The sequence below is a fragment of the Hordeum vulgare genome, chromosome 6H (assembly GCF_904849725.1).
Source record: "Hordeum vulgare subsp. vulgare chromosome 6H, MorexV3_pseudomolecules_assembly, whole genome shotgun sequence".
NCBI lineage: Eukaryota > Viridiplantae > Streptophyta > Magnoliopsida > Poales > Poaceae > Hordeum > Hordeum vulgare.
This window is the reverse complement of record NC_058523.1, coordinates 521,172,529-521,198,143: the sequence shown is the minus strand read 5'-3', so window position 1 is coordinate 521,198,143 and position 25,615 is coordinate 521,172,529. Positions and strand designations below refer to the sequence as shown.

Below are 25,615 nucleotides of genomic sequence, written 5' to 3'. Positions count from 1 at the left end.
TGCTGCCCTTACGGTTCTTTAAAAAGGAGAAATGTACGCGTACGTAGTGTCTGCTCTGTAGAGCGTAGGGATCACTTGACCTGAGACGCGATCGATCTCCGTGGAAACATCCAGGGCGTCGCCGTACGTGTAGAAGTGACGAGCTGCACGTACGCCTGGCACTGTTGCCGCGCCAACACGCAGACCAGGTCGGCAGCTGGCGTCTACGTGCCATGTAAAATCATGAACTCCACCAATCATGCATTTTTTTTTCCTTATTTTTACTTCGAAACGGAAAGTTAGCTAATGGTGGTCGGCTCGGCTGGTTGGATTCGCCCATCTACGGTTTGCCCACCATGGGAAAGGAACGAGTGCTGCAGATTAGCCGATTATACTAATACCATCATTGTCACGGAACATTGGAAGGAGCGAAAAAGGAAGGAAGCAGGGGAGAAGCCACACTTACGATCGAGAGGCCGACACTTTGCGTGCATGGTGTCCCCTTCGTATGGATTCACCTGGGCAAGGTCACTTCCAGGGCGAGCTGCATTCGGGGGCGGGGCGTGGTGGCCTCAGCTCAGCTGCACCTGCACCTACACCTACCCGACGACACACGCTAATTTTTCCACGCCAAAAGTATCAGCTGCAACGAGCCCGTCGTTGAGGACAACGTACGCTCTTCCACGGCATTCGCCAAATTATAGCTATCTTTACATATCCGTCAACTGTGCATGTCCGTTTGATTAGACTTCCTTGTGCCGTTTGCCGACTAACTTAACCCCATAAAACCGATGTTTGAATTGTCTAATTATGCACTGCCACACGAATGGTCGGCACCGTCTGCTAAGAGCTACTAGCTACCACTTCCGCAAAAAAAAAAAAAAAAAAAAAAAAAAAAAAAAAAAAAACTACTAGCTACCAAGCAACGTCACGGGCCGTGAACAGGCGTTTGTTCGGAGTACGGATGAGGAAAAGAAATGGCCCATGCAAGACCCAGAGGAGATCCTGGCTGCGTTTCGTCGTGTGGTGACGTCGTCAACAACTCGTGTTGATTGATGGGTTACTTACTATAGATGCACCGAGTGCGCGTGCATGCACCAGCACCGGCAATGCATGGCAGTTTGGCACCACATGTGAAGTGTTTTTATTTCCCTGGCAATTTGGCACCACGCAAAACGCCGTGCCACGCTCGAACGGAGCACGACTCGACAGCTCCACCGTCTCCGTCCCTATATAAGCCGCGCGCCACCACTCCACGGCTTCCAAGAGCGCGCCGCCAGCCATCCTGAGCTTCTGAGCTTGTGTTCCAGCTTCCAGCACGCCGATCCCGAGACACCCGTGCTAGCTAACAATGGCGGCCTCCGTCGAGTACAACCGTCAGGTGTCCGCCCACCCGTGGCCGACCAATGCGCAGCCCAAGGCCGCCTTCGACCTCTTCTCCTCCTCCGGCGGCGGCAGGCGCCGTTCGGGCGCGGACTCCGACTCGGACGACGAGGACAGCATCCCGCCGGACTGGCGGGCGCTCTACAGCCCGCGGCTCGACGTAGAGCCGTCGGTCAAGGACCCCCGCGACGAGGCCACCTCCGACGCCTGGGTCAAGCGCCACCCGGCGCTCGTCCGCCTCACCGGCAAGCACCCGTTCAACTCCGAGCCCCCGCTGCCGCGGCTCATGTCCCACGGCTTCATCACCCCGGTCCCGCTCCACTACGTGCGCAACCACGGCGCCGTGCCCAAGGCCGACTGGTCCACCTGGACCGTCGAGGTCACCGGCCTCGTCAAGCGCCCGGTCAAGTTCACCATGGAGGAGCTCGTCACGGGGTTCCAGGCCGTGGAGTTCCCGGTCACGCTGGTGTGCGCCGGCAACCGGCGCAAGGAGCAGAACATGGTGCGCCAGTCCTCGGGCTTCAACTGGGGTCCCGGGGCCATCTCCACCACCGTGTGGCGCGGGGTGCGCCTCCGCGACGTGCTGCGCCGGTGCGGCGTCATGGGGGCCGGCGCCGCCTCCAACGTGTGCTTCGAGGGCGCCGAGGACCTTCCCGGCGGCGGCGGGTGCAAGTACGGCACCAGCCTCCGGCGGTCCGTGGCCATGGACCCGGCCCGCGACGTCATCCTCGCCTACATGCAGAACGGCGAGCCGCTGGCGCCCGACCACGGATTCCCCGTGCGCGTCATCGTGCCGGGCTTCATCGGCGGCCGCATGGTCAAGTGGCTCAAGCGCATCGTCGTGGCCTGCAACGAGTCGGAGAGCTACTACCACTACCGCGACAACCGCGTGCTGCCGTCACACGTCGACGCCGAGCTCGCCAATGCCGAAGGTACTTCCGATTTGCCTTCTCTCCTAGGCTAGCGTATGCAGTGCACGTCGCGTGCATGCCGACAGGGCACATGACGACGGCGAGCCTTACGGTGTCTTGTTTGTCTGGATGTTTTCAGCTTGGTGGTACAAGCCGGAGTGCATGATCAACGAGCTCAACATCAACTCGGTGATCACCACGCCCGGACACGACGAGGTGCTGCCCATCAACGCGCTGACGACGCAGAAGCCGTATACGATGAAGGGATATGCCTACTCCGGTGAGTCCCCCCTCCCACCCACATCTCATGTCCGGCGTCACATCACATCATCTCTGTCGGAAATAGTTTTGGGCTTGGGCCGGCTCGTTAGTCGTTACACAAGCCCAGGTTCCAGCCTGTTTTTCTGGGCCTGGATATGACTATTCTAAACACAGCGGTGCTGTTTCTTTTATCAGGCGGTGGCCGGAAAGTTACGCGGGTGGAGGTGACCCTCGACGGCGGCGAGACGTGGCAGGTGTGCGATCTGGAGCACCCGGAGCGTCCTACCAAGTACGGCAAGTACTGGTGCTGGTGCTTCTGGTCGGTGGAGGTTGAGGTGCTGGAGCTGCTGGGCGGCAAGGAGATGGCCGTCCGCGCGTGGGACGAGGCCCTCAACACCCAGCCGGAGCGCCTCATCTGGAACCTCATGGGCATGATGAACAACTGCTGGTTCCGGGTCAAGATCAACGTCTGCCGCCCCCACAAGGGCGAGATCGGCCTCGTCTTCGACCACCCAACGCAGCCGGGCAACCAGTCCGGCGGCTGGATGGCGCGCCAGAAGCACATCGAGACGTCCGAGACCACGCAGGGCACGCTCAAGCGGAGCACCTCCACGCCCTTCATGTCCACCGCCTCAGCCCAGTTCACCATGTCCGAGGTGCGCCGCCACGCCTCCAAGGACTCCGCCTGGATCGTCGTGCACGGCCACGTCTACGACTGCACCGGCTTCCTCAAGGACCACCCCGGCGGCGCCGACAGCATCCTCATCAACGCCGGCTCCGACTGCACCGAGGAGTTCGACGCCATCCACTCCGCCAAGGCCCGCGGACTCCTCGAGATGTACCGCGTCGGCGAGCTCATCGTCACCGGCAACGACTACTCGCCGCAGAGCAGCAACGCCGACCTCGCGGCCATCGTCGAGGCCCCCGCTGTCGTCGTGCCTCGGCTGCCGGCCTCCGCCGTCGCGCTCGCCAACCCGCGGGAGAAGGTGCGGTGCCGGCTCGTGGACAAGAAGAGCATGTCCCACAACGTGCGCCTCTTCAGGTTCGCGCTGCCGTCGCCTCACCAGAAGCTCGGGCTGCCCGTCGGCAAGCACGTGTACGTGTGCGCGTCCACCGGCGGCAAGCTCTGCATGCGCGCGTACACGCCGACCAGCTCCGTCGAGGAGGTTGGCCACGTGGAGCTGCTCATCAAGATATACTTCAAGGACGAGGATCCCAAGTTCCCCGCCGGCGGGCTCATGTCGCAGTACCTCGACGCGCTGCCGCTCGGTGCCCCCGTCGACATCAAGGGCCCCGTGGGCCACATCGAGTACGCCGGCCGCGGCGCCTTCACGGTGGGCGGCGAGCGCCGGTTCGCGCGCCGGCTCGCCATGGTTGCCGGCGGGACGGGGATCACGCCGGTGTACCAGGTGATCCAGGCCGTGCTGAGGGACCAGCCCGATGACACCACGGAGATGCACCTGGTGTACGCGAACCGCACGGAGGACGACATGCTGCTGCGGGAGGAGATCGACCGGTGGGCGGCCGCGAACCCCGCGCGGCTCAAGGTGTGGTACGTGGTGAGCAAGGTGGGTCGGCCGGAGGACGCGTGGGAATACGGCGTGGGGAGAGTGGACGAGCAGGTGCTCAGGGAGCACCTGCCTCTGGGCGGCGACGGCGAGACGCTCGCGCTCGTCTGTGGGCCTCCGGCGATGCTCGAGTGCACGGTGCGCCCGGGACTGGAGAAGATGGGGTACGACCTCGACAAGGATTGCCTCGTCTTCTAAGCAGAGGCCGCCGTGCACGATAATACGTAGTACTACTTGGTTGTACATAGCGTAGTAGACCTACGTACGTAGTTGCATGATCCTGCAACTTATTAGCATAGAAAAGTGCGGGAGTCGGAATTCTCTTGAATTCTGGTACATACTATACTAGTGGAGGTGGTCGATCGGACGGTGATGGCCAAATCAGCCATGGGAGCGCAGCCTATTGTCCTTTTTTGTGTCTATCTATGTATGAATTGATGACACTATTAGAGCAATAAAAATGAAGAATCCTTTGCAAAAACGAATCTTCAATGAGTAGCTTGTGCCTGAGGACTCTTCAACCGGTGTTTGCTTGTGCTGTCACCGACGGGTGCATGGACTACGACGAGGGACCGTGGTGGTCAATGGCCGTGGGCGGCGCTCCTATGTGACTTGTCGGCATGATGCTCGGTATGAAGCAGTGGCCCTGCTTCGACGATCCTGTTGACCTACGTGACAGGAGGGCCGGCGGCGGCATCCACAGGGTGTGAGTGGCTGCGTCGGTCGCCATGTGGCATGTTCGGTGGTGGTGGTGGCAGGGGTGGTGTGGTGGGCCCTCATGGTGGAGGTTGACCATGGCTTCAATGTTTGTTTATGTGGAATCGAAGCTCCCACGACGGGGTCATGAGGTGTACGATGACTGGTTGCAGGTAGCCTGTTTGGTGATCTTTCGCGGCACCACTCGTGCATGGATTTGTCATTCAAAGTTCTTCGTCAGAGTCGGAGTTGTGTTGTCTGATTGCAGGTGGTCGAGCTTTGGCGAAAATCTTCATGCGGCTTCATGAGTCCACTATGGTGTGGGTTGAGTCGAGGATCGCCTTCGACGGAGTGTGAGTCAAGGATCACCGCCGACAAACTGATTACAAGCATAGTTGACCCATCGTCTCTCTAGTGTGCTTGTTATACACTCTTTTCATTTATTTTCTCCCTTCTAGGACATTTAGTCATGTCTACCACATGTTGCTTCATCTCCTCTTATCCTCTATTTGGTTTTGATCTGCTACATAGCATTACTAATTAAGTGAGCTACTCGCTGTGCCTACTCGTGTAGCTGCTACATAGCATCAAGAAAGGCTATAGTTGAGCAAAATAGCGACCGAGACATTTCCTTGCAAAAAATTTGTAATGTTATTTGAACCATTGATGATAGAAGGCCTTCTGAATCACTTCCTCAGCATAACAATGCAGCCTACAAACCAGTTGTTATCACCATCAGTAATGATGCGCGTAAACACACCATGCCAATTTTACTCTTAAAAACTACTGCTTATACTCACCTTTCAAGACTCTTATAGTTTATAACTGTGTAGCCCTTCACACCGTCGCATGAAAACCAAGAAAAACGAGCGAAAGGAGCACACGCCGCATGGTACAAAACAATCTACCATTACCACTGTATTGTCATTATACCTAAATTGATGTGTCTTCATGTACATAGTAATCTTTCAAAGTCTCTTCATGATTATCATCATACTCACCTACAATTAAATCCAATGTTTTGCATTCATTCTGGCAGCCAACCGGTATGGAGCTTCTCCATGGCGATGCCTTCAAGAAGTTAACAACACAAAAGAGTGCCGCCATCGCCAGTCTTGGCAACACGTTGAGAATGAGGTTTTCATTGGGATCTGCTCGATGAACCTTCATCAAGCATCATGTGCATGGGTCGTCACCGATTTGAGCCGCTGCGCAGTAAGCAGACTCCATCAGCCAGATCAGATCTGTCTGGAGACCAGACCACTCATGGCATTGACCTGTCCACCAAGCCCTTCATGCCGTCGCCACCGATCCGAGGTCAGATGACCCGTCGTCACAGATTCGGCCGTCGGTGCAACGTAGCAACCGCTGCCCGAAGCAAGGCCGGCCGACGGGCCCGCATCCATCACCAACCAAGACAAAGCCGGTCGACGTGCACTCCTGGTCAAGCAGGGACGCCCGCCATGCCGCCAAGACCTGATCGACCGCGCCTCCTCACGTCGCGTGGCTCCGCACCATCCCCATGTCACAGGATAGAGGGAGGCGGCCGCCACCTTCGACGACGGCGGAAGGAGGGAGGAAATGAAGGAAAGACTCCGACGGCTAGGGTTTCGTCCCCGCCCGAATCGCCCGAGCGAGAGCACACGCGGGGGCAGGACAAACGCGGGGGATCAGCTCAATGGGTCCTTTTAAACGCGGGGGGCAGGACAACACGTCTTTGCAGTGGGTGCTTTATTTTTGTTTGTGGAAGGCAAAACCGTGCAGTAGAGCTTTGGAGCCCCACCTTCTATTCTTGTGCACGTATGCTTGAATGCGCGTGTGTGCGCGCGCCTGTGTGGAGCTTCACTCACATCACATGTCCTTACCTAGTATGTACATCCAGTTGAAAGAGGTAGACGCACGCAGCTTCCCATGGCCATGGCCAGCGGCTGAGATCGTCTCATCACCGGCAGTCCACTGTCCGGCTCGACACGTCACGTCTTCGCCTTTGCATCACGGCCTCACGGGCTCGCTCTACTTAAACAGCCTCACCCACCTTGAGCCATTGCCCTAAACCTCGCCTCGACCCTGCCTTCACGTAGAAGCACACCAAGACCAAGCGTTCGTCCTCGGATCCCATCTCGACGGGTGAAGGTGAGTCTGAGTCCCCTCCTCCTCGGATCGTTTCTTTTTCTTTCTCCGACGGAGAATTCAACAAGCGAACCAACTGACCCTGTGCATGCCTTGTTGTTGGTCTCGTCCTAGCTCCATCCACCATGGACGGCAACAAGACTGCCGCCGCCCACCCGGCCAGCGTACGGGCGCTCTCCATGGCCGCCGGCACCGTCGTCGTCTTCGCCTTGGCCACGGCGGCCGACTACGTACTCGACAGCTTCCACCTCTGCGGCAGCCAGGTACCAACCTAATGACCCGTCTAGTCGTCTACTGCAGTACTGCTAGGCAAGATGCTAGCTAGACTTTCCGATCATCGCACGCCAAACTGGTAGGTATATATCCCGGCCGTCTGAGTGCATGCATGCATGCAGGCTTCCTTCATCCTGCCGTGCGTCGGGGTGACGGCGGCGGCGGCCGCCAAGTGGAGGGCCCTCTGGCTCGCCATGGTCTGCTGCGCGGTGCTCGAGTCGGCCGTCGCGGCGCAGGCGCTGCGGCTCCCATGCCGCCGCCGCGCCCTCGCCCTCCTCCAGCTCGCGCTCACCGTCGTCCGCCACTACATGTACGCCCGCGCCACCCTCATCCTCGCCGCCGCCGACCCAGGGCTCTTCGGGATCTGCTTCGGGAGCGTCTCCGTCTTCGTAACTGGCGACCTCCTCAGCTTCATGGACCTTCTCCTTGGAGGCGAAGGGATCATGCACTACTCCTTTGTGTGAATCGATCAACTACTCCAGTATGCATTATATATATATGATCGAGTGCCATATGTGTGAATCGATCTGCTAGTACCTAGTGTGATGTTAATCGGACCGATCGACTGTCTATTCTAGCTGGTTAATTACTCCATTGTTGGGTCTGTATAATTATTAGCCTTGATGATCCTGGTCAGTCTTGGATGTACAGTATGAGACATCAGTTATCTGTATGCATGCTATTTCCAGTCTTGAGTAAGTACGTTATACGTGAGCCAGCTGTGTACGTACGTACATGCATGCTGGACCCCTGTGGAGCCGAGCCGGGGTTTCAGATTGTACTGGTATACATGCATTGACACGTTGTTTTAAACAAAACTATCAAATGGACCAACCTAATAAGTGTGCACAAGTGCAACTCCTCCTTACCACTGGATCGAGTCCTGCTTGCCACGTCTAAGCGCTAACGGTAGATAGAAACAACCTAATAAGCGTGCACAAGTGCAACGCAACGCAACACACACGCACGAGGAATGGAATGCCACGTACGGTAGATGGATAGAAGCGGCTAGTAGCACAATGCAAGCCAACTACTACGTCATGGTCATCATCGATCATCTACTGATCCGGAACCGAAATGAATATGGCGAGCGAGCGAGCGAGCAATGCATGTGCTGCGCGGCACAGCAGACGCTACCAAATCGATCGATCTAGTTTCCAAACGGGCGAAAGCATCCACGCACGGCTGGCGCCCGCAGCAAAGCTGTTGACTGTTGAGCGCATTTGTTTGTAGAGACGCCGCTGAATTTCTGCCATTATTGTTCCACTTGTCTACTACTCCTAAAACCTTTGAGTTAAGACCCTTTTGGCCGGTCTGGGGGAGGTGCAATGCAGCCTCGTGATGGTTGATTTATTTATTTATTTATTTTTAGTTTGCAAGAAAGACTTATGGTCTATGGCAAGCAGCTGACAAGCAAGACCATTTCGGTTTTGGGGCACTCCGTCCAACTGTCGCTGTTTTACCTCTCTTTTGATCACCTTTAGGCTTTGAAATGTGCTATTCTGTTCTGTTTACGGAACCCGGCTCCCAAGTTTGGGAGGGCGTATGGAAGAAGAAAAGAAAAAAGCAGCACCAGCATTCTGAACCTCGAAGCTACACCAGTGGTTTTGATCCATACTGCCGACCATACCAAAAAAGAAGCGTGATAAACCACCATTTCAAAAAGAAGTGTGGCAAACCAACGTGATGCAAGTACAGAAATTTCCCAATCCAAATTCAGTACTACTGTATTACTGAGCTGAATTGGCAACGTTTTCATCATATATTTATTCGGGACGCAATTCAGCTCAGCAAGGCATGTGTTCCCAAACTCCAGTATGAAAGCCAGTCACTTAGAAACCAAGCCGGACTCTTTATTTAAGGTTTATTTTCTCACGTTACAGATGTATGTAGTACTATAATAGACAAGCCGACTGCTTTGCACCTATACAACAGGATCACCACCACTATGCACATTCCGAGCCCGTGGAACCCTCTACGTCAGACGATTACCTTCACAAAAATTTCGCGCCCTACGCTGGAGATCGATATGCCTCCACCCCCACTTCGGGACATATAATGGCACAACAATGAAACGGCAGGATACATAGGATATACAAGCTAGCTACAGGTCTCCCCTCATCAAGTCAAGGAGCGAGCACGAGAACCTTAATGGTCCCCTGGCTGTTAGCAGTTAGCATAGTAGGGCTATCGCTCTTCCAGCAGACAGCGCTGATGAAATAAGACCCGGGATCATCCTCGGCATCGTCCAGGTCCGTGGATAGAAACCTGTGGCTGGAAGCAGGTTTTGAGATAGCCTGCAATTGGTGCGGAGTGGCTTCAAGTTAGACCGACAGAAAGATTGATCTAGCTGCTCAGTTAAGCAACAGCGCAGCATATGAAGCATGTGACAGGAAAAAAAAGCATGTCAGAAGCTCGCAATTACCTTGTGGTAAACAAAAACCTCATTTGTTTCACTCCCGCAAGCAATATATTCGTTATTTACAGATAGTCCTACGAAGTTCTTCTCATTTTTGTGCCCTCTGAACGTCCTTAGCTGAAAGAATTTACCAGTTTAACATCAGATCAACTACAACAAACTATTTCATAGTACTCCCTCTGTAAACAAATACTCCGTATAAGACATTTTAGGTTATTTACAGAGGGAGTAACATTTTCTTTCATGCCTAGCACGAAATAATAGCTGAACAGGGCCATTAGGCAAAGCCAAGAGATAAAAGTGAAAACACATACTATGATCAATCACTCGACAAATGAATTCACTTTAAAGTGGGGCCAATGAGTAATGAACACAGCAAGCTAATTCCAAATCCGAAGAAAAATGCCCTTATGTCGCATGAAAATTCAATTTGCAAAGTTGACATTTCCTCTGCATGTCACTGATATTCTTTTATCATTTTCCCAGAGCAAAAGATAATACGTCATATAATTCTGAATTTGACCCATGAGCCATGGAGAAATTCAAAATACTATATACCTCCACTTATATTACTTCTAAGATAAGGAGAACATCCAAACACTGAACTATCCTTATGTTATACAAGCGCCAAAGGCAATGATATAGTAAAAGCAAGGCTCAGATGATCACACTTACTGGGCAATTGTCCTTGACATCCCATAACCGTAATGTGCTATCGGTCGACGCAGATGCAAGCTCATTATTAGATAAGAATTTCACATAAGAAACAGCTTTCTTGTGCCCACCAAAAACATGGAGAGGTGCACTTGGATTTCGTAAATCAAAATAATGAATATGGTGATCAGCAGATCCGACCTGAAACATTGTAGCATCCTATGAGTAAAGAAATCTTTTTATTTATTACTATAATACAAGTCAAGGAAATTGATGCAACATACTGCGACATAGTAGCTCGATCCAGGATTATATTTAACAGAGCAAATATTTGCCTTCATATCAATGTTAATGGCACTCGCTTCCTGATTTGTGCACCACACTTTGACCTGGCATACACAGTAGTAGATTCAGGTCAGTTATTACAGAATCACTACAGAACTGTTGTGCAGATATGCAACATTCAGAGGTTTCAACCTGATGACAAAATATCCCATTATTACCCAACCAAGGAGGTTACAATCAAGTTTTCTTCCTTATGGGAATAGAAAAATAACTGAACCATTTTGGCTCTGAAATACCTTGCAATCATCACTACCAGATACAAGCATCTTGGGCTCTGTACGTGAAAAATCAACACTCCATGCTCTTTTCTCATGCTCTTCGTACTCCATCACACTCTGTCAAAAGCAGTACGCAGATAGCATAAATTACTGAGAACTACACAGAATTTTACAAAATAAACTGTGGAGCAGAGCAAGGTTACCTGGCGGGTTTGAACATCCCAAACAGTAACTATGCCTTCATAATCACTACTTGCTATAACATTTTTTGAGTACTTGTTCCAGCTAAGGCAGCTGAGTTTAGATCTGGTAGCCATTTCAACAACTGGACAGTGGACATCTGATGGCTCATTAACAACCTGAGAAGCAGGATAAATTAAATTTGACTAACTCCAAATTCTGGCTAAGGCTTATGGTGAACACAAGTACCCTGCAAAAGCTTACTTACTGTAGAAAATTCGAAGACTTTAATACGCTTCGAGACTCCAGCAGTAGCGAATAGCTCATCATCACGATCAAATTCGATACTGCGTTTAAAGAATAGCAAAATCGTCTTCATTTTTCATGTAAAGCAGGCGAATGCATAACATGAAGGACCACGATGATAACAAATGCAGTGACTTGTGGATCCTTAAGCCAGAAAAATACTCAAATGATGTCAGCAATCAATTTTTTGGTAGATTTGTCCCTTGTTGTATACTAATGATCAGCAATAAACTTTGGTAGATGATTTATTTATTTTTTTGCTAACTGAACACCCTTAAAGTTGATGAATAGGAGCCTATAAATCCCTCATTCTACCCCTATGCCGGCTTCGAAGCTCTGCTACAGCACTACCTGCCTCAGATTAAACTATACACAGAAATTATACTAAAATTACCGATGATGAATTTTTTAAACACTCACCTGGATACAATATTTGCTGAGTGAAACAGATCTCCATGTCTAAGTTCCGCAATTACACGTAAGCGACTGAAATATACATGAAACAGAACAAAAACATGATAAGCTCGATGAACACCATAAAAAATACTCTGAGCATATTATGTTACTAAGAACAAGTAATCAGCAGACCTATATCGAGTGAATGTTGTAAGCACAGACTGAAAATCTTCAAGACCTTCATGATAACCTTCTCTATTCATCGTAACAGCATCCTCCTGTCTGTGAGACTGCGCTCCAGTACGCCGTCTTTGCAGATAGTATTCCTGAAGCTCGTTAAACTGCAATGTAAGTCATTGCATTAGATAATACGTAGTAAATAGCATTGGATTAGCACGCATCATTTCATCTAACACGTTACAAAAAGAGTGTGTGTCTACTGCTAGTCTATGTTCTCGACTACTATTTTGCAGATGGTAATAACCTACTTGGTGTGTGCAACAAACAACAACAATGTTTAGACATACAAGAGTACACATTTCTTAAAGAAAAATACAAACCTGCGCTTGAACTCGCCTCTTCCGAGCAATAACATTACTCGACTGTATAGGGGGATTGGGAGGGTCTGAGCTGGCAAGGGCATCTCTTCTTTGATGTCCTTGATGGCTTGCCGGAGCTCTCAAATCAAACCTCCTATTATTTAACCCACCTGGAGATGATGTGCTAGGTGGTGCCCGAGAGTTGAGACCAAAGGGGCCACTAGGTCTGTCCATGGGTGAAGGCCACATCTTTGATGCAGCAGGTTCATCCAAAAGCATGCGAAGCCTCATGGAGTACCTTTCTTTCGTTCGATACAGATCTAACCTATGCCTCTCCACACTGCTTATATCATCTTTGATGTACTGCAGGTCAGTTTGAATCTGTTCAAAGGGAACCAACATTATTAACAAGAATATACTTCATATAAAAAAAACTACAACAAAAAGTAAGTAGACATTTTTCAATAAATAGCAAGATGAAACAAAAATCTGTGATATAAGATTCAATTAGCATGTATGAAGAACCAGAAAATAAACGCTTATATCTATATTATCAGTAGTCAGGACAAACCTCATTCAACTCTTCAAGCTTTTGCTTTCTAAGGCAGTGCAAGAAGACTAGCAATATTTGCATATTTGTCTCTGACTCTTGTTGTTCCATTTGCCTCTTCTTCTCAGCAATCAAAGTCATAAGGCCGTCTAGCTCTTTAACTGTCATGTCGTTTCCCTGTAAATAAGATGAACTAAAACTCAACTCAACATACTAGTGACGTGTCATGATTCCTCGGTAACTTCTTTTTAGTGTGTGTATAAATAAGAGCATGATAAGGGGTTTAAGAGTTATGGAAGTTATGTTGATAAGGGAAAATGGAGTGTTGCACAATGCAAAAGACAGAAAACAAAAGCATGAATATATGCTGCTCCCATGCCAAAAGTTTAAAACTAACCAACTTGACCGAGTTCTTAGTATGTGATAACAGAGAACCAGCGAGGCACATTGATAACTAACTAATTTGCAAAATGTGTTGCTATTTTTTTATTACATATGCCATTTCGATTATGTTAGTGCAAATTCATCTTTCGTGATGCTTGGTTTATCATCTGAAGATTTTCTTGTACCAGTGAGGAGAAAGATATATAGGTGCCCCCAAGGGGAACAGATAACTGTATGGCAGGTAGACAGGTACAAATTGTTTGATAACTTTCCTTGTTATATACTTTTTTTTAATCATTGATATATACGCCCTCCGTCCCAAAATAAGTGTCTTAACCTTAATACAATTTTGTACGAGCGCTAGTACAAAGTTGAGACAGTTATTTTGAGACGGAGGGCACATGGATTGGTGGTTACATAGATTCGGCAGTGGCAAAACATGCAAGGAGGAAAGTTTATTCAGATACTTAGGGATTGCATTGCAGCTACTTAGATTCGAGCATTTGATAATGGATGCAGGAAGTCAAAAGTAGTTGCAACCCGAAGATACAGCTAAAGGTGCATACAAGGCGAACATTCTAGTGACTATATTTGCTCAGAAATTATCCACATACTGACATAAAAATTAAAGAAGCTGAAATCTGCAACTATATGCCCGGAGTGACCAAACATTACACAGGAAAGCAACACATGTGGAGTGACTGACCTGTTGCACAACATGTCGGAATTGATCAATGGGAGATGCTGTTTTTGCAACTTGCCGGGCCGACATTTTCTTCACGACCTATGTAGCCACAAGTTAAAAAAACCAGAACTTAGTGAATTTCTATGTAATGCCAGTTTCAATAAGCATGAGTAGGCATAACATGATTGATAGCTTGAATGTGTACCAAGGGAACCATACACAGAGACATATTCGATTTCCCACAAAAAAAAAAAGAGACATACTCCCTCCGTCCCAAAGTAATGCACACGCACATTTACTACTGATCAAACCTGACATCTACAATAAACTGCAATGCATCACACAAGTTAAATAAACAGTACTACCTGACCAGGGCTTTTACCAATATCTGCAGAAGTACCGCCGAGTTTGGTTTAAAAAAATGCATCACACTTGAGATCCGGTGACTTGCAGAAAACTCAGAGTGCATTGTATGGAGCAATCACCAAACAGTATTAAGTGTCACGCTTGGGCATGTCACTGGATCTTAGCCCCCACGCACTAGAATACTGTTTGATGATGCAGTTGATACTGTTTGATGATGCAGTTGATACTGTTTGATGATTGATCCATACACGGCTAGAAACCTCGTGACTTACTCAAAACAAAAAGTGGGCATTATATTGAAATTAAACCCAACTAAATGCTTACATGACAGCCCAAAAATGACATCCAAATGCAAGGACATTAGAACCCTAACATTTCCAAATAACACACAGAAAGGCTCTGCCGCACTTGGGGGGGGGGGGGGGGGGGGGGGGGTGGTGCTAAGGACGGCGCTCGAATCGGTCGCGATAGCAACGCGGGCAGGGCCAGTTTGACAGCACAGTGCCGCGGGCGTGCGGAAGAAGGAGGGGCAAAGCGGGGCTGACCTTGTCGAGTAGGAAGTTGGGGTAGAGCTGCGCCTTGGTGAGGTAGTTGGCGCAGCAGGGGCAGTCGCTCTTGTGGTTGAGGTGCGTGACGATGCACATGTAGCAGAAGCTGTGGCCGCAGGCGGTGAGGAAGGCGTCCTTGATGAGCGCCATGCAGATCGGGCAGAGCAGGTCCCTGTCGCCCTGGGCCTCCGCCCCCTCCCCCTCCCCCGGCGACGAGGACGGCGAGGCAGCCGCGCCCGCGCACGCGTCGTCCGCCGCCGCCGCCGCCAGGGTCTGGTGGGCCGCCGCGTCCGCCCCGGACGGCGCGTGCTCCGGCTTGGGCACGGTCGGCACGAGCGCGCCGGCGGGGGCCACCGAGGAGTCGCCCATGGGGGTGCGGTGGTGGTGGTGGCGGCGGTGGCGCGGCCGGGTGTGAGGAGGGGGGAATAATTGCGTGCGTGCGTACGGAGGGAGGCGGGTGGTGGTGGTGGTGGTGGGATGTGTGATGCGGGAGGGAGGAGGAGGTGGAGGGAATTTGGTTCTGTGGGCGGCGAGACCCGAGAGTGGGAGCGCCGCGTATGGGTGGGAGGAGACCACGTCGGGGAAGAGAAGAGACGACCGACCCACCCCAGCCCCGGCCCACGGCGACCCAACCCGACCCGACCCGACCCGACCCAGCCGAATCAAAATCACGCTCGCTCGCGGGCCGATGCAGCACACGCGACGAGCGCGGTGTGGAGGCTAGGCTAGCCACGCTGCGCGGCGCAGGTGCAGCTGCGTCGTGGCGCCGGAAAGGGTGAAAGAGGTTCGGTGGACGGCGGCACGTCCCCGTCGACGCGACCGTGCGCTGCCTGCCTGACTGACTGGGTGTATGTGTATGTGTATCTGCATGCATGAACAGATGCTGCTACGTTGTTCTTGTCACGAAATGAATACTGCTGCTACGTATATGCACGTTCGCGGCCTCCGACGTCTCGCGATGGCCACCCGTTCGTTCGCCCAACACGGTGTCATCAGCATTTTATTTTCTTTGAAATGTCAGCTATCCTGCATTCATTAACAAGAAAAGGAAAAAAAATCGCTCACTCGATTAGAAAAATCAAGCAAAAATCAGATTATCCAGTTAATTATTGAGAACCGGACAAAAACCATCACAACCGTTAAGCGACACGCATAAGAACACCCTCACACACCGCTTCAAAGATGCATCGGCGAGACATCACGCAAGCATCATCGTCATCACCTTCTCTCCTAGAGGTGTCATCGTCATCCCTACATTCTGAACAAACGATCCTGACGTCATAGTACACGATCGTCGACCTAACCCACACGGTAGCAGACGCATGAAGCTTTATGAAGATCTGGGCCAAAACTAAGCCACCTTCGGTCAGGCCGTACAACTCTGACTCTGACGGAGAACTTTGAAGAACAAACCAAGCATGGCTCGCGCCACGGAAGATCACCGAATCAGGTCACTTGTGGTCAGTCATCATATACCATAGGACCCCACCGTCATAGTTTCGACTTCACGACAACAAATAAACCGAGGCAAATACTGCGAAAACGTCGAAGAAGAGCCAACTACCGTAACCATTGCCGCATTGCTCACATCACTCCCGCCATCACCGTTGTTATAAAAGTCTGGATACCACAACCACCGATATCGCTTGATGCTGCCAAGCTCTGAGACGATGCCCCCAAGAGGGGAAACGCACATCAAAATGCCCCCATCATCCAATCACAAGATCAAGAGTTTCACTGGACAAGCCGCGATGACCGGATCCCTGTAGGAGGGGTGCGACAACAACAAAAAACATGCCTCCAGGAAGGTCACGACGACCACAGCCGATGCCATCGCTGGTCATGGCACAAAACTGGGGCTAGGTCTTCATCCAAGCTCACACACCACCTCGCCCACACTCACAGTGACAAGCCTACCAACCTCCACCAACATCGAAGTTGTCCGTCGACGAAGAGGCACTGAGACTGCCATAGCCAACCGCACCTTGCGGAGACCATCGATGATCAACCTCCCACATGAGGGCTCATCATCCACCGCTGCCTCCACCGTAGAACACACCACATCGCAAACTGGCCGACACAGCCGCTCGCACCACACGGCACGTCCCTCCGACGTGACCGTGCGCTGCCTGACTGGATGAATCTACATGCATGAACATATGCTACTCCGTTGTTGTCACGAATAGAATATTGTTGCTAGGTAGTCGGGTCGCCACCTTCAGCATCTCCCAATGGCCACCCGTTCAGCCTAGGGTAAAACCGGAAAAACGTACTTCGGTGTACGGTCATCAACAGAGTCACACAACCATCAAAGTGTCCACTTTCAAGCATAAATGGGCCGACCCATCAGATAAGCGACCGATCGCTCACCCAGGGCACACTTGGTTCTTCTTGATCTGTACTATAAAAGACATGAGAAGGCATATCCAATTAATGGATTAATAATCTAATGGTCATAAACAATCGTAAACAAAAATGATTCCATCGTTAACGAAACCCTGATACGTCTCCATCATATCTACTTTTCCAAACTCTTATGCCCTTGTTTTGGACTCTAATTTGCATGGAACTAACCTGGACTGACGTTGTTTTCACCACAATTGCCATGCTGTTGTTTTTGTGCAGAAATGAAAGTTCTCGGAACGTCCTGGAAATTTACGGAGAATATTTCTGGAAAATATGAAAAATACCTGCGCAAAGATCCACCGGAGGGGATGGGCCGGTGGGCCACAAGCCCTGTAGCCGCCGCCCCCCTGGTGGCGGCTACCAAGTTTGTGGGGCCCACGTGTCTCTGCCGCCCCCAAACTCAGCTCTATAAATTCACTTTCGTCCCAGAAAAAATCAGGAGAGAAGATTTCGTCGCGTTTGCGATACGGAGGCGACGCCACATCCTGTTCTTCATCTCGAGGGCAGATCTGGAGTCCGTTTTGGGCTCCGGAGAGGGGAAATCGTTGCCATCGTCATCATCAACCTTCTTCCCTCTCCAATTCCATGAAGCTCTTCATCGTTCATGAGTAATCTATTAGTAGGCTCGCTAGGCGGTGATGAGTAGGATGAGATCTATCATGTAATCGAGTTAGTTTTGACGGGGATTGATCCCTAGTATCCACTATGTTCTGAGATTGATGTTGCTACTACTTTGCCATGCTTAATGCTTGTCACTAGGGCCCGAGTGCCATGATTTCAGATCTGAAATTATTATGTTGTCACCAATATATGTGTGTTTTAGATCCGATCTTGCAAGTTGTAGTTACCTACTATGGTTATGATCCGGCAACCCTGGAGTGACAATAACCGGAACCACTCCCGGTGATGACCATAGTTTGAGGAGTTCATGTGTTCACCAAGTGCTAATGCGTTGGCCCGGTTCTTTATTAAAAGGAGAACCTTAATATCTCGTACTTTCCTTTTGGACCTCGCTGCCACGGGAGGGATGGACAATAGATGTCATGCAAGTTATTTTCCCTAAGCACGTATGACGACACACGGAATGCATGCCTACATCACATTGACGAACGGGAGCTAGCCACATATCTCTGTGTATTATAACTGTTGCATGATGAATATCATCCAACCAAATCACTGACCCATTGCCTACGAGTTTGTCCCACTGTTGCTGCTACTTGTTTTGCTCCGCTGCTGTTACTTGTTTTGCTCTGCTGCTGTTACTTGTTTTGCTCCGCTGCTATTACTTGTTTTGCTCTGCTGCTGTTACTTGTTTTGCTCTGCTGCTGTTACTATTGTTGCTGCTACTGTTACTTGCTTTGCCCTGCTGCTGCTGCCACTACTGTTACTTGTTGTTGCTACTTGCTACTGATGTTCCTTGCGAGTGATGCTACCTGCTACAATACTTTTTCTCGCACCGTTGCCGGGAAAGAATATTTCCCGTCCACGGGCAACTTCTGGCGCCATTGATACAATCGTTAGGAATAATCCGCCGTCAACAGATCGTTTCTGGCACCGTTGTTATCATACTACTTTGTTGTTGATACTTTGCTTGCAGACACTAATCTTTCAGGTGTGGTTGAATCTGACACATTCACTGCTAATACTTGAGAATATTCTCTCACTTCCCGTCGGGCGAACCAACAAATTTGGGTTGAATACTCTACCCTCGAAAACTGCCTCGATCCCACGCGCTGGTGGGCTATTGCAAGACAATTTCTAATTGTAAGCAATCGGGAACATCATTTTTCTGGTCATTGTCGGGGATCTGCTAACAAACCCCACTCTAATCCCCTCGCTAACGACATCCCCGCTCTCCATGCCCGAGAACCACTCCCACACACGCGAACTCGGTCGCTCGGCTTGCCCCCGCCTCGCACAACCACCGCTTGCCCCAGCCCTGTTGGAAATATGCCCTAGAGGCAATGATAAATAGTTATTATTATATTTCCTGTTTAAAGATAATCGTTTATTATACATGCAATAATTGTATTGAATGAAAACATAGATACATGTGTGGATACATAGACAAAGCAATGTCCCTAACGACCCTCTAGTTGGCTAGCCAGTTGATCAATGACATTCAAGGTTTTCTGACTATATGCAAGTGTTGTCACTTGATAACTCGATCACATCATTAGGAGAATCATGTGATGGACTAGACCCAAACTATGAACATAGCATATTGATCGTGTCGTTTTATTGCTATTGTTTTCTGCGTGTCAAGTATTTTGTTCCTATGACCATGAGATCATATAACTCACTGGCACCAGAGGAATACCTTGTGTGCATCAAACGTCACAACGTAACTGGGTGACTATAAAGGTGCTCTACAGGTATCTCCGAGGGTGTCCGTTGAGTTAGTATGGATCAAGACTGGGATTTGTCACTCCGTGTGACAGAGAGGTATCTCGGGGTCCACTCGGTAATACAACATCACACACAAGCCTTGCAAGCAATGTGACTAAGTGTAAGTCACAAGATCTTGTATTACGTAACGAGTAAAGAGACCTGCCGGTAACGAGATTGAAATAGGTATGCGGATACCGACGATCAAATCTCGGGAAAGTAACATACCGAAGGACAAAGGGAATGACATACGGGATTATATGAATCCTTGACACTGAGGTTCAACCGATAAGATCTTCGGAGAATATGTAGGATCCAATATGGGCATCCAGGTCCTGGTGTTGGATATTGACCGAGGAGTGCCTCGGGGCATGTCTACATAGTTCTCGAACCCGTAGGGTCTGCACACTTAAGGTTTGATGATGTTTTAGTATAGTTGAGTCATATGTGTGGTTACCGAATGTTGTTCGGAGTCCCGGATGAGATCACGGACGTCACGAGGGTTTCCGGAATGGTCCAGAAACGAAGATTGATATATAGGATGGTTTCATTTGGTCATCGGAAAGTTTTGGGCAATTCCGGGAGTGTACCGGGAGTGACGAATGGGTTCCGGGTGTTCATCGGGAGGGGCCCACCCACCCGGGAGTGAGCCCAAGGACCTAGGGTGGCGCCACAAGTCCTTATTGGGCTGGTGGAGTCAGCCCAAGAGGGTTATGTCTCCACATAAGAAAATACCAAAAGAAAATAAAAAGAAAAAGGAAAGAGGGAGGTGGGAAGGAAGAGGAGGACTCCTCCTTCCCAAACCGAATTGGAGGAGGAGTCCTCCTCCTCCTGGCGGCCGGCGCACCTTGAGGGCCTTGTCCCTCAAGGCTAGCCCCCCTCCCTCCTATATATAGTGGTGGTTTAGGGCTTTTTGAGACACAACTTTGCCACGTGCAACTCTAGCCTAAACCACACAGTATCACCTCTAGATCGGATTTCTGCGGAGCTCGGGCGAAGCCCTGCAGGAGTAGATCATCACCACCACCAGAGCGTCGTCACGCTGTCGGAGAACTCATCTACTTCCCCGTCTTGCTTGTTGGATCAAGAAGGCCGAGATCATCGTCGAGGTGTGCGTGTGCTGAACGCGGAGGTGTCGTCCGTTCGGCGCTAGATCGGAACATATCGTGGGACGGATCACGGGACGGTTCGTGGGACGGTTTGAGGGACGTGAAGACGTTCCACTACATCAACCACGGTTCTTAACGCTTCCCGCTGTGCGATCTACAAGGGTAGGTAGATCTAATCTCCACTCGTAGATGGACATCACCATGATAGGTCTTCGTGTGCATAGGAATTTTTTTGTTTCCCATGCGACATTCCCCAACAGTGACATCATGAGCTAGGTTCATGCGTAGATGCTATCTCGAGTAGAACACAAAAGGTTTTGTGGAGGGTGATGTTCGATTTGCTGCACTCCTTAGTCTTTTCTCGATTCGGCGGTATTGTTGGATTGAAGCGACCCGGACCGACATAACTCGTACGCTTACGAGAGACTGGTTTCATCGATTGACATGCAACCTCGTTGCATAAAGATGACTTGCGGGTGTCGGTTTCTCCAACTTTAGTTGAATTGGTTTTGACCGAGGTGGTCCTTGGAGAGGTGATACGTCTCCAACGTATCTATAATTTTTGATGGTTTCATGCTATTATCTTGTCAAACTTTGGATGTTTTGCATGCCTTTTATTTATTTTTGGGACTAACTTATTAACTCAGTGCCAAGTGCGAGTTCCTGTTTTTTCCATGTTTTTGACCCCTTTCAGAGGAGATTTTGAAACGGTGTCCAAACGGAAGAAAATCTCCGAAAAGATTTTTTTCTGGAACGGAAGAAGATCGGGGAGCTTGGGAGCCAAGGCAGGGGAGCCCCAGGGGCCCCACAAGCCCCCACCCCGCGGCCAGGGGGGAGGCCGCGCCATCCAGGCTTGTGGGCCCCCTGAGCGTCCCCTGGCCTAGGGGTTGCGCCTATATATTCCCTAAAAGTCCCCAAAAAATTAGGAGATCGTCGAAAGTACTTTTCCGCCGCCGCAAGCTTCTGTTTCCGCAAGATACTCATACGTCTCCATCGTATCTACTTGCCAAACTCTTTTGCCCTTGTTTTGGACTCTAATTTGCATGATTTGAATGGAACTAACCTGGACTGACGCTGTTTTCAGCAGAATTGCCTTGGTGATTATTTTTGTGCAGAAATCAAAGTTCTCCAAACGTCCTGAAAATTTACGGGGAGCAGTTTTGGAAAATATCAAAAATATATGCGGCAAGTTCCACCTCAGGGGTGGGCCACAAGCCCATGCTCCAGCACCACCACCCCTGGTGGCGGTGGGCAGGCTTGTGGGCCCACAGGCACCTATCGCCCCCCAACTCCAGCTCTATAAGTTGCCTTCCGTCCAAGAAAAATAAAAAGAGAAGTTTTCGTCGCGTTTTCGATACGGAGGCGCCGCCACCACCTATTCTTCATCTGGAGGGCAGATCTGGAGTCCGTCTTGGGCTCCGGAGAGAGTAAATCGTCGCCATCGTCATCATCAACCTTCTTCCCTCTCCAATTCCATGAAGCTCTTCGTCGTTCATGAGTAATCTATTCGTAGGCTCGCTGGGCGGTGATGAGTAGGATGAGATCTATCATGTAATCAAGTTAGTTTTGATGGGGATTGATCCCTAGTATCCACTATGTTCTGAGATTGATGTTGCTACTACTTTGCCATGCTTAATGCTTGTCACTAGGGCCCGAGTGCCATGATTTCAGATCTGGAATTATTATGTTGTCACCAATATATGTTTGTTTTAGATCCGAGCTTGCAAGTTGTAGTTACCTACTATGTGTTATGATCCGGCAACCCCGTAGTGACAATAACCAGAACCACTCCCGGTGATGACCATAGTTTGAGGAGTTCATGTGTTCACCAAGTGCTAATGCATTGGTCCCGTTCTTTATTAAAAGGAGAACCTTAATATCCCGTAGTTTCCTTTTGGACCCCGCTGCCACGGGAGGGATGGACAATAGATGTCATGCAAGTTATTTTCCCTAAGCACGTATGACGATGCACGGAATGCATGCCTACATCACATTGACGAACGGGAGCTAGCCACTTATCTCTCCGTGTTACAGCTGTTGCATGATGAATATCATCCAAAAAAATCACCGACCCATTGCCTACGAGTTTGTCCTACTGCTGTTACTTGTCTTGCTCTGCTGCTGCTGCTACTACTGTTTCTACTGCTGTTACTTGTCTTGCTCTCCTATTGCTCGTTACACTGCCGTTACTCGCTACTTAGCTGTTAGTACTATGCTTGCAGATACTAATCTTTCAGGTGTGGTTGAATCTGACAAATTCAGCTGCTAATACTTGAGAGTATACTCTCACCTCCCGTCGTGCAAACCAACAAATTGGGTCGAATACTCTACCCTCGAAAACTGATGCGAACCCACACGCTTGTTGGTCATCAACAACATTCTTCGAGTCTCAGTACTGGGGAGTGCTTTCAGCATTCTTCTGGTGCCGTTGCAGGAGAAGGTTTGTTGTCATAAGCATTCGTCTAGCTAACACCAGAGATTGCAGGATCAACATTTTTCTGGCGCTGTTGCCGCGGAGGTATTGCTATATTCTCTGAGTTACTTGGGATTTATATCTGCTGATCACTATGAACAATCTGAAGGATCCGAAGACCAAAGTCTTGCCCTCAACTACGAGGGGAGGTAAGGAATTGCCATCTAGCTCTACACTTGATTCACCTTCAGTTATGAGTAAGTTTGCGACATCACCTCCTGCTAGAAAACTTGATATGTTGCCTGTGCTTGATGATGCTTATGATGCTACTGCTAGAGATGCTATGCTTGATACTATGCCTGATACTATGCGTGATGATACTATGCTTGATACTGCTAGAGATGCTATGCCTGATACTGCTTTGCCTCATGATGCTAGAGATGCTATTTTGCCTGATGATGCTATGCTTGATACTGTTAGAGATACTCCTTTGCCTGATGTTCCACTAGGAGTGTTCCTTGATGCTCATATTGCTAGAGTTACTGCCAATGCTCGTGATGCTTCTGATACTGCCGATACTATTGAGATAGAACCTGCTTTTGCTCCTGCTAGATCTAGCTCTCCTAGATATGAATTGCCTCATATACCTGAGGGTTACGTTATGGAGGGAGAGATAGCTAAGGATTTTCTTGCGTGTAAGGATGCCTATGACGCTGAGAAATTACTTCTCAAGTGGAAGGGAAAATCTCGGGAAGCTAGGATGAAAAATGACCCGAAGTTTGCCACTTCGCCTATCTTTGTCACCGATAAGGATTATGAATTCTCTGTCGACCCTGAGATAATCTCTCTAGTCGAATTTGATCCTTTTCACGGTTATGAGTCTGAGACGGTCATAGCCCATCTTGCCAAACTATCTGAAATAGCCAACCTCTTCACTAATGAGGAGAAGATCCGCCACTACTATATCCTTAAGTTGTTTCCTTTCTCTCTAAAGGATGATGCTAAAGCCTGGTTCACCTCTCTTGCTCCTGGATGTGTGCGTAGTCCCCAGGAGATGGTCTATTACTTCCGTGAGAAATATTTCCCTGCCCATAAGAAGCAAGCTACCTTGCAGGAAATATACAACTTTGCTCAACTCCAAGAAGAGAGTCTTCCACAAGCTTGGGGGAGGCTCGTCCAACTACAGAATGCGTTGCCTGATCACCCTCTTAAGAAGAACGAGGTACTTGATATCCTCTATAACGGACTTACCGATGCCTCTAGAGACCACCTAGATAGTTGTGTCGGTTGTGTTTTTAGGGAACAAACTATAGAACAAGCTGAGACCCTACTGAATAATCTCTTGATCAACGATAATGCTTGGACTATTCCCAAACCACCTCCTAAGCCAACTCCTAAGAAAAGAGGTATTCTATTCCTCAGTCCCGAAGATATGCAAGAAGCCAAGAAATCTATGCAAGAGAAAGGCATTAGATCTTAAGATGTCAAAAATCTACCACCTATCGAAGAGATCCATGGTCTCGATAACCCGATACAGGTAGAAGAAGTGAATTCTCTGCGTACGTTTGATGAGAGTGATATTCCTTTTGATAACCTGCTAGCCTATGCTTTGATGAATTTGACAACTTTTATGCCAAACAACAGAGTTTCAATGATTATTTTAGCAGACATTTGGAACAAAGTACTCGTATGCTTAGCCATCTAAGTGCTTGTGTAAATAGAAATGTCAATGCTCTGAAGCTTCTGAGTAAACATGCCTCTATGATTACTACTCAGGTAGAACAAGTACTTAAAGCTCAGAATGACCTGCTCAATGAATTAAATGACAACTCTGTCAGAGTCATTACTAGAGGAGGCAAAATGACTCAGGAACCTTTGTATCCTGAAGGTCATCCTAAGAGATTGATCGAGATTCTCAAGGAATCAATGCTGATACACCTAGTCATCCTAAGGAGAAGAAGAAGGACGATAGAAACATGCACGCCAGTTCACCAAATACTGTCACACCTGAAGAACCTAATGATATTTCTGCGTCTGATGCAGAAACACAATCTGGTGATGAACATGAACCTGGTGACAACATGGACAGTGATGTTCGTAATGATGCTCAACCTAGCAATGACGAGGATGTGGAGATTGAACCTACGGTTAATCCTGATAATCCACAACCTAAGAGATACGACAAGAATGACTTCTCTGCTAGGAAGCATGGTAAAGAAAGAGAGCCATGGGTTCAGAGACCTATGCCCTTTCCTCCTAAGCCATCCAAGAAAAAGGATGATGAGGATTTTGAGCGCTCCGTTGAGTTGATAAGACCTGTCTTTCTGCAGATGCGGTTAACTGATATGCTCAAGATGTCTCCGTATGCCAAGTACATGAAAGATATCGTGACTAATAAACGGAAGATACCTGATCTTGAGATCTCCACCATGCTTGCCAACTGCACTTTCAAAGGTGGAACTCCTAAGAAACTTGGTGATCCCGGAGTGCCCACTATACCTTGCTCTA

The 25,615-nt window shown here is 49.4% G+C and overlaps 3 protein-coding genes across 3 annotated transcripts; 2 read left to right on the top strand and 1 right to left on the bottom strand.

Moving 5' to 3' along the window:
- Window positions 1-1,118: 1,118 nt before the first annotated feature.
- Window positions 1,119-4,583, top strand: LOC123404584 (nitrate reductase [NAD(P)H]). Its single transcript, XM_045098524.1, has 3 exons — window positions 1,119-2,294; window positions 2,413-2,553; window positions 2,730-4,583. Exons 1-3 carry the CDS (start codon window positions 1,331-1,333, stop codon window positions 4,298-4,300), a joined length of 2,676 nt encoding a protein of 891 aa, XP_044954459.1. The 5' UTR covers window positions 1,119-1,330; the 3' UTR covers window positions 4,301-4,583.
- A 2,186-nt stretch (window positions 4,584-6,769) lies between these two features.
- LOC123405735 lies at window positions 6,770-7,665 on the top strand. Its single transcript, XM_045099312.1, has 3 exons — window positions 6,770-6,931; window positions 7,043-7,191; window positions 7,324-7,665. Exons 2-3 carry the CDS (start codon window positions 7,054-7,056, stop codon window positions 7,663-7,665), a joined length of 480 nt encoding a protein of 159 aa, XP_044955247.1. The 5' UTR covers window positions 6,770-6,931; window positions 7,043-7,053.
- A 1,368-nt stretch (window positions 7,666-9,033) lies between these two features.
- LOC123402650 (E3 ubiquitin-protein ligase COP1) lies at window positions 9,034-15,345 on the bottom strand. Its single transcript, XM_045096579.1, has 13 exons — window positions 14,789-15,345; window positions 13,899-13,976; window positions 12,830-12,985; window positions 12,280-12,639; window positions 11,912-12,060; window positions 11,744-11,809; window positions 11,286-11,364; window positions 11,041-11,196; window positions 10,856-10,954; window positions 10,559-10,663; window positions 10,296-10,475; window positions 9,627-9,737; window positions 9,034-9,498 (listed from the first exon to the last, which is right to left on the bottom strand). The coding sequence occupies exons 1-13, from the start codon at window positions 15,158-15,160 to the stop codon at window positions 9,328-9,330; spliced, it is 2,082 nt and encodes a 693-aa protein (XP_044952514.1). The 5' UTR covers window positions 15,161-15,345; the 3' UTR covers window positions 9,034-9,327.
- Window positions 15,346-25,615: the final 10,270 nt, after the last annotated feature.

Coding starts and splice junctions, on each gene's coding strand:
- LOC123404584 (XM_045098524.1), top strand. CDS start 1,331: ATGGCGGCCTCCGTCGAGTACAACCGTCAGGTGTCCGCCCACCCGTGG. Junction 2,295..2,412: donor CGAGCTCGCCAATGCCGAAG/GTACTTCCGATT, acceptor GGATGTTTTCAG/CTTGGTGGTACAAGCCGGAG. Junction 2,554..2,729: donor GAAGGGATATGCCTACTCCG/GTGAGTCCCCCC, acceptor TTCTTTTATCAG/GCGGTGGCCGGAAAGTTACG.
- LOC123405735 (XM_045099312.1), top strand. CDS start 7,054: ATGGACGGCAACAAGACTGCCGCCGCCCACCCGGCCAGCGTACGGGCG. Junction 7,192..7,323: donor TCCACCTCTGCGGCAGCCAG/GTACCAACCTAA, acceptor GCATGCATGCAG/GCTTCCTTCATCCTGCCGTG.
- LOC123402650 (XM_045096579.1), bottom strand. CDS start 15,160: ATGGGCGACTCCTCGGTGGCCCCCGCCGGCGCGCTCGTGCCGACCGTG. Junction 12,986..13,898: donor TCCGACATGTTGTGCAACAG/GTCAGTCACTCC, acceptor TCTTATTTACAG/GGAAACGACATGACAGTTAA. Junction 10,955..11,040: donor GGGATGTTCAAACCCGCCAG/GTAACCTTGCTC, acceptor TGCTTTTGACAG/AGTGTGATGGAGTACGAAGA.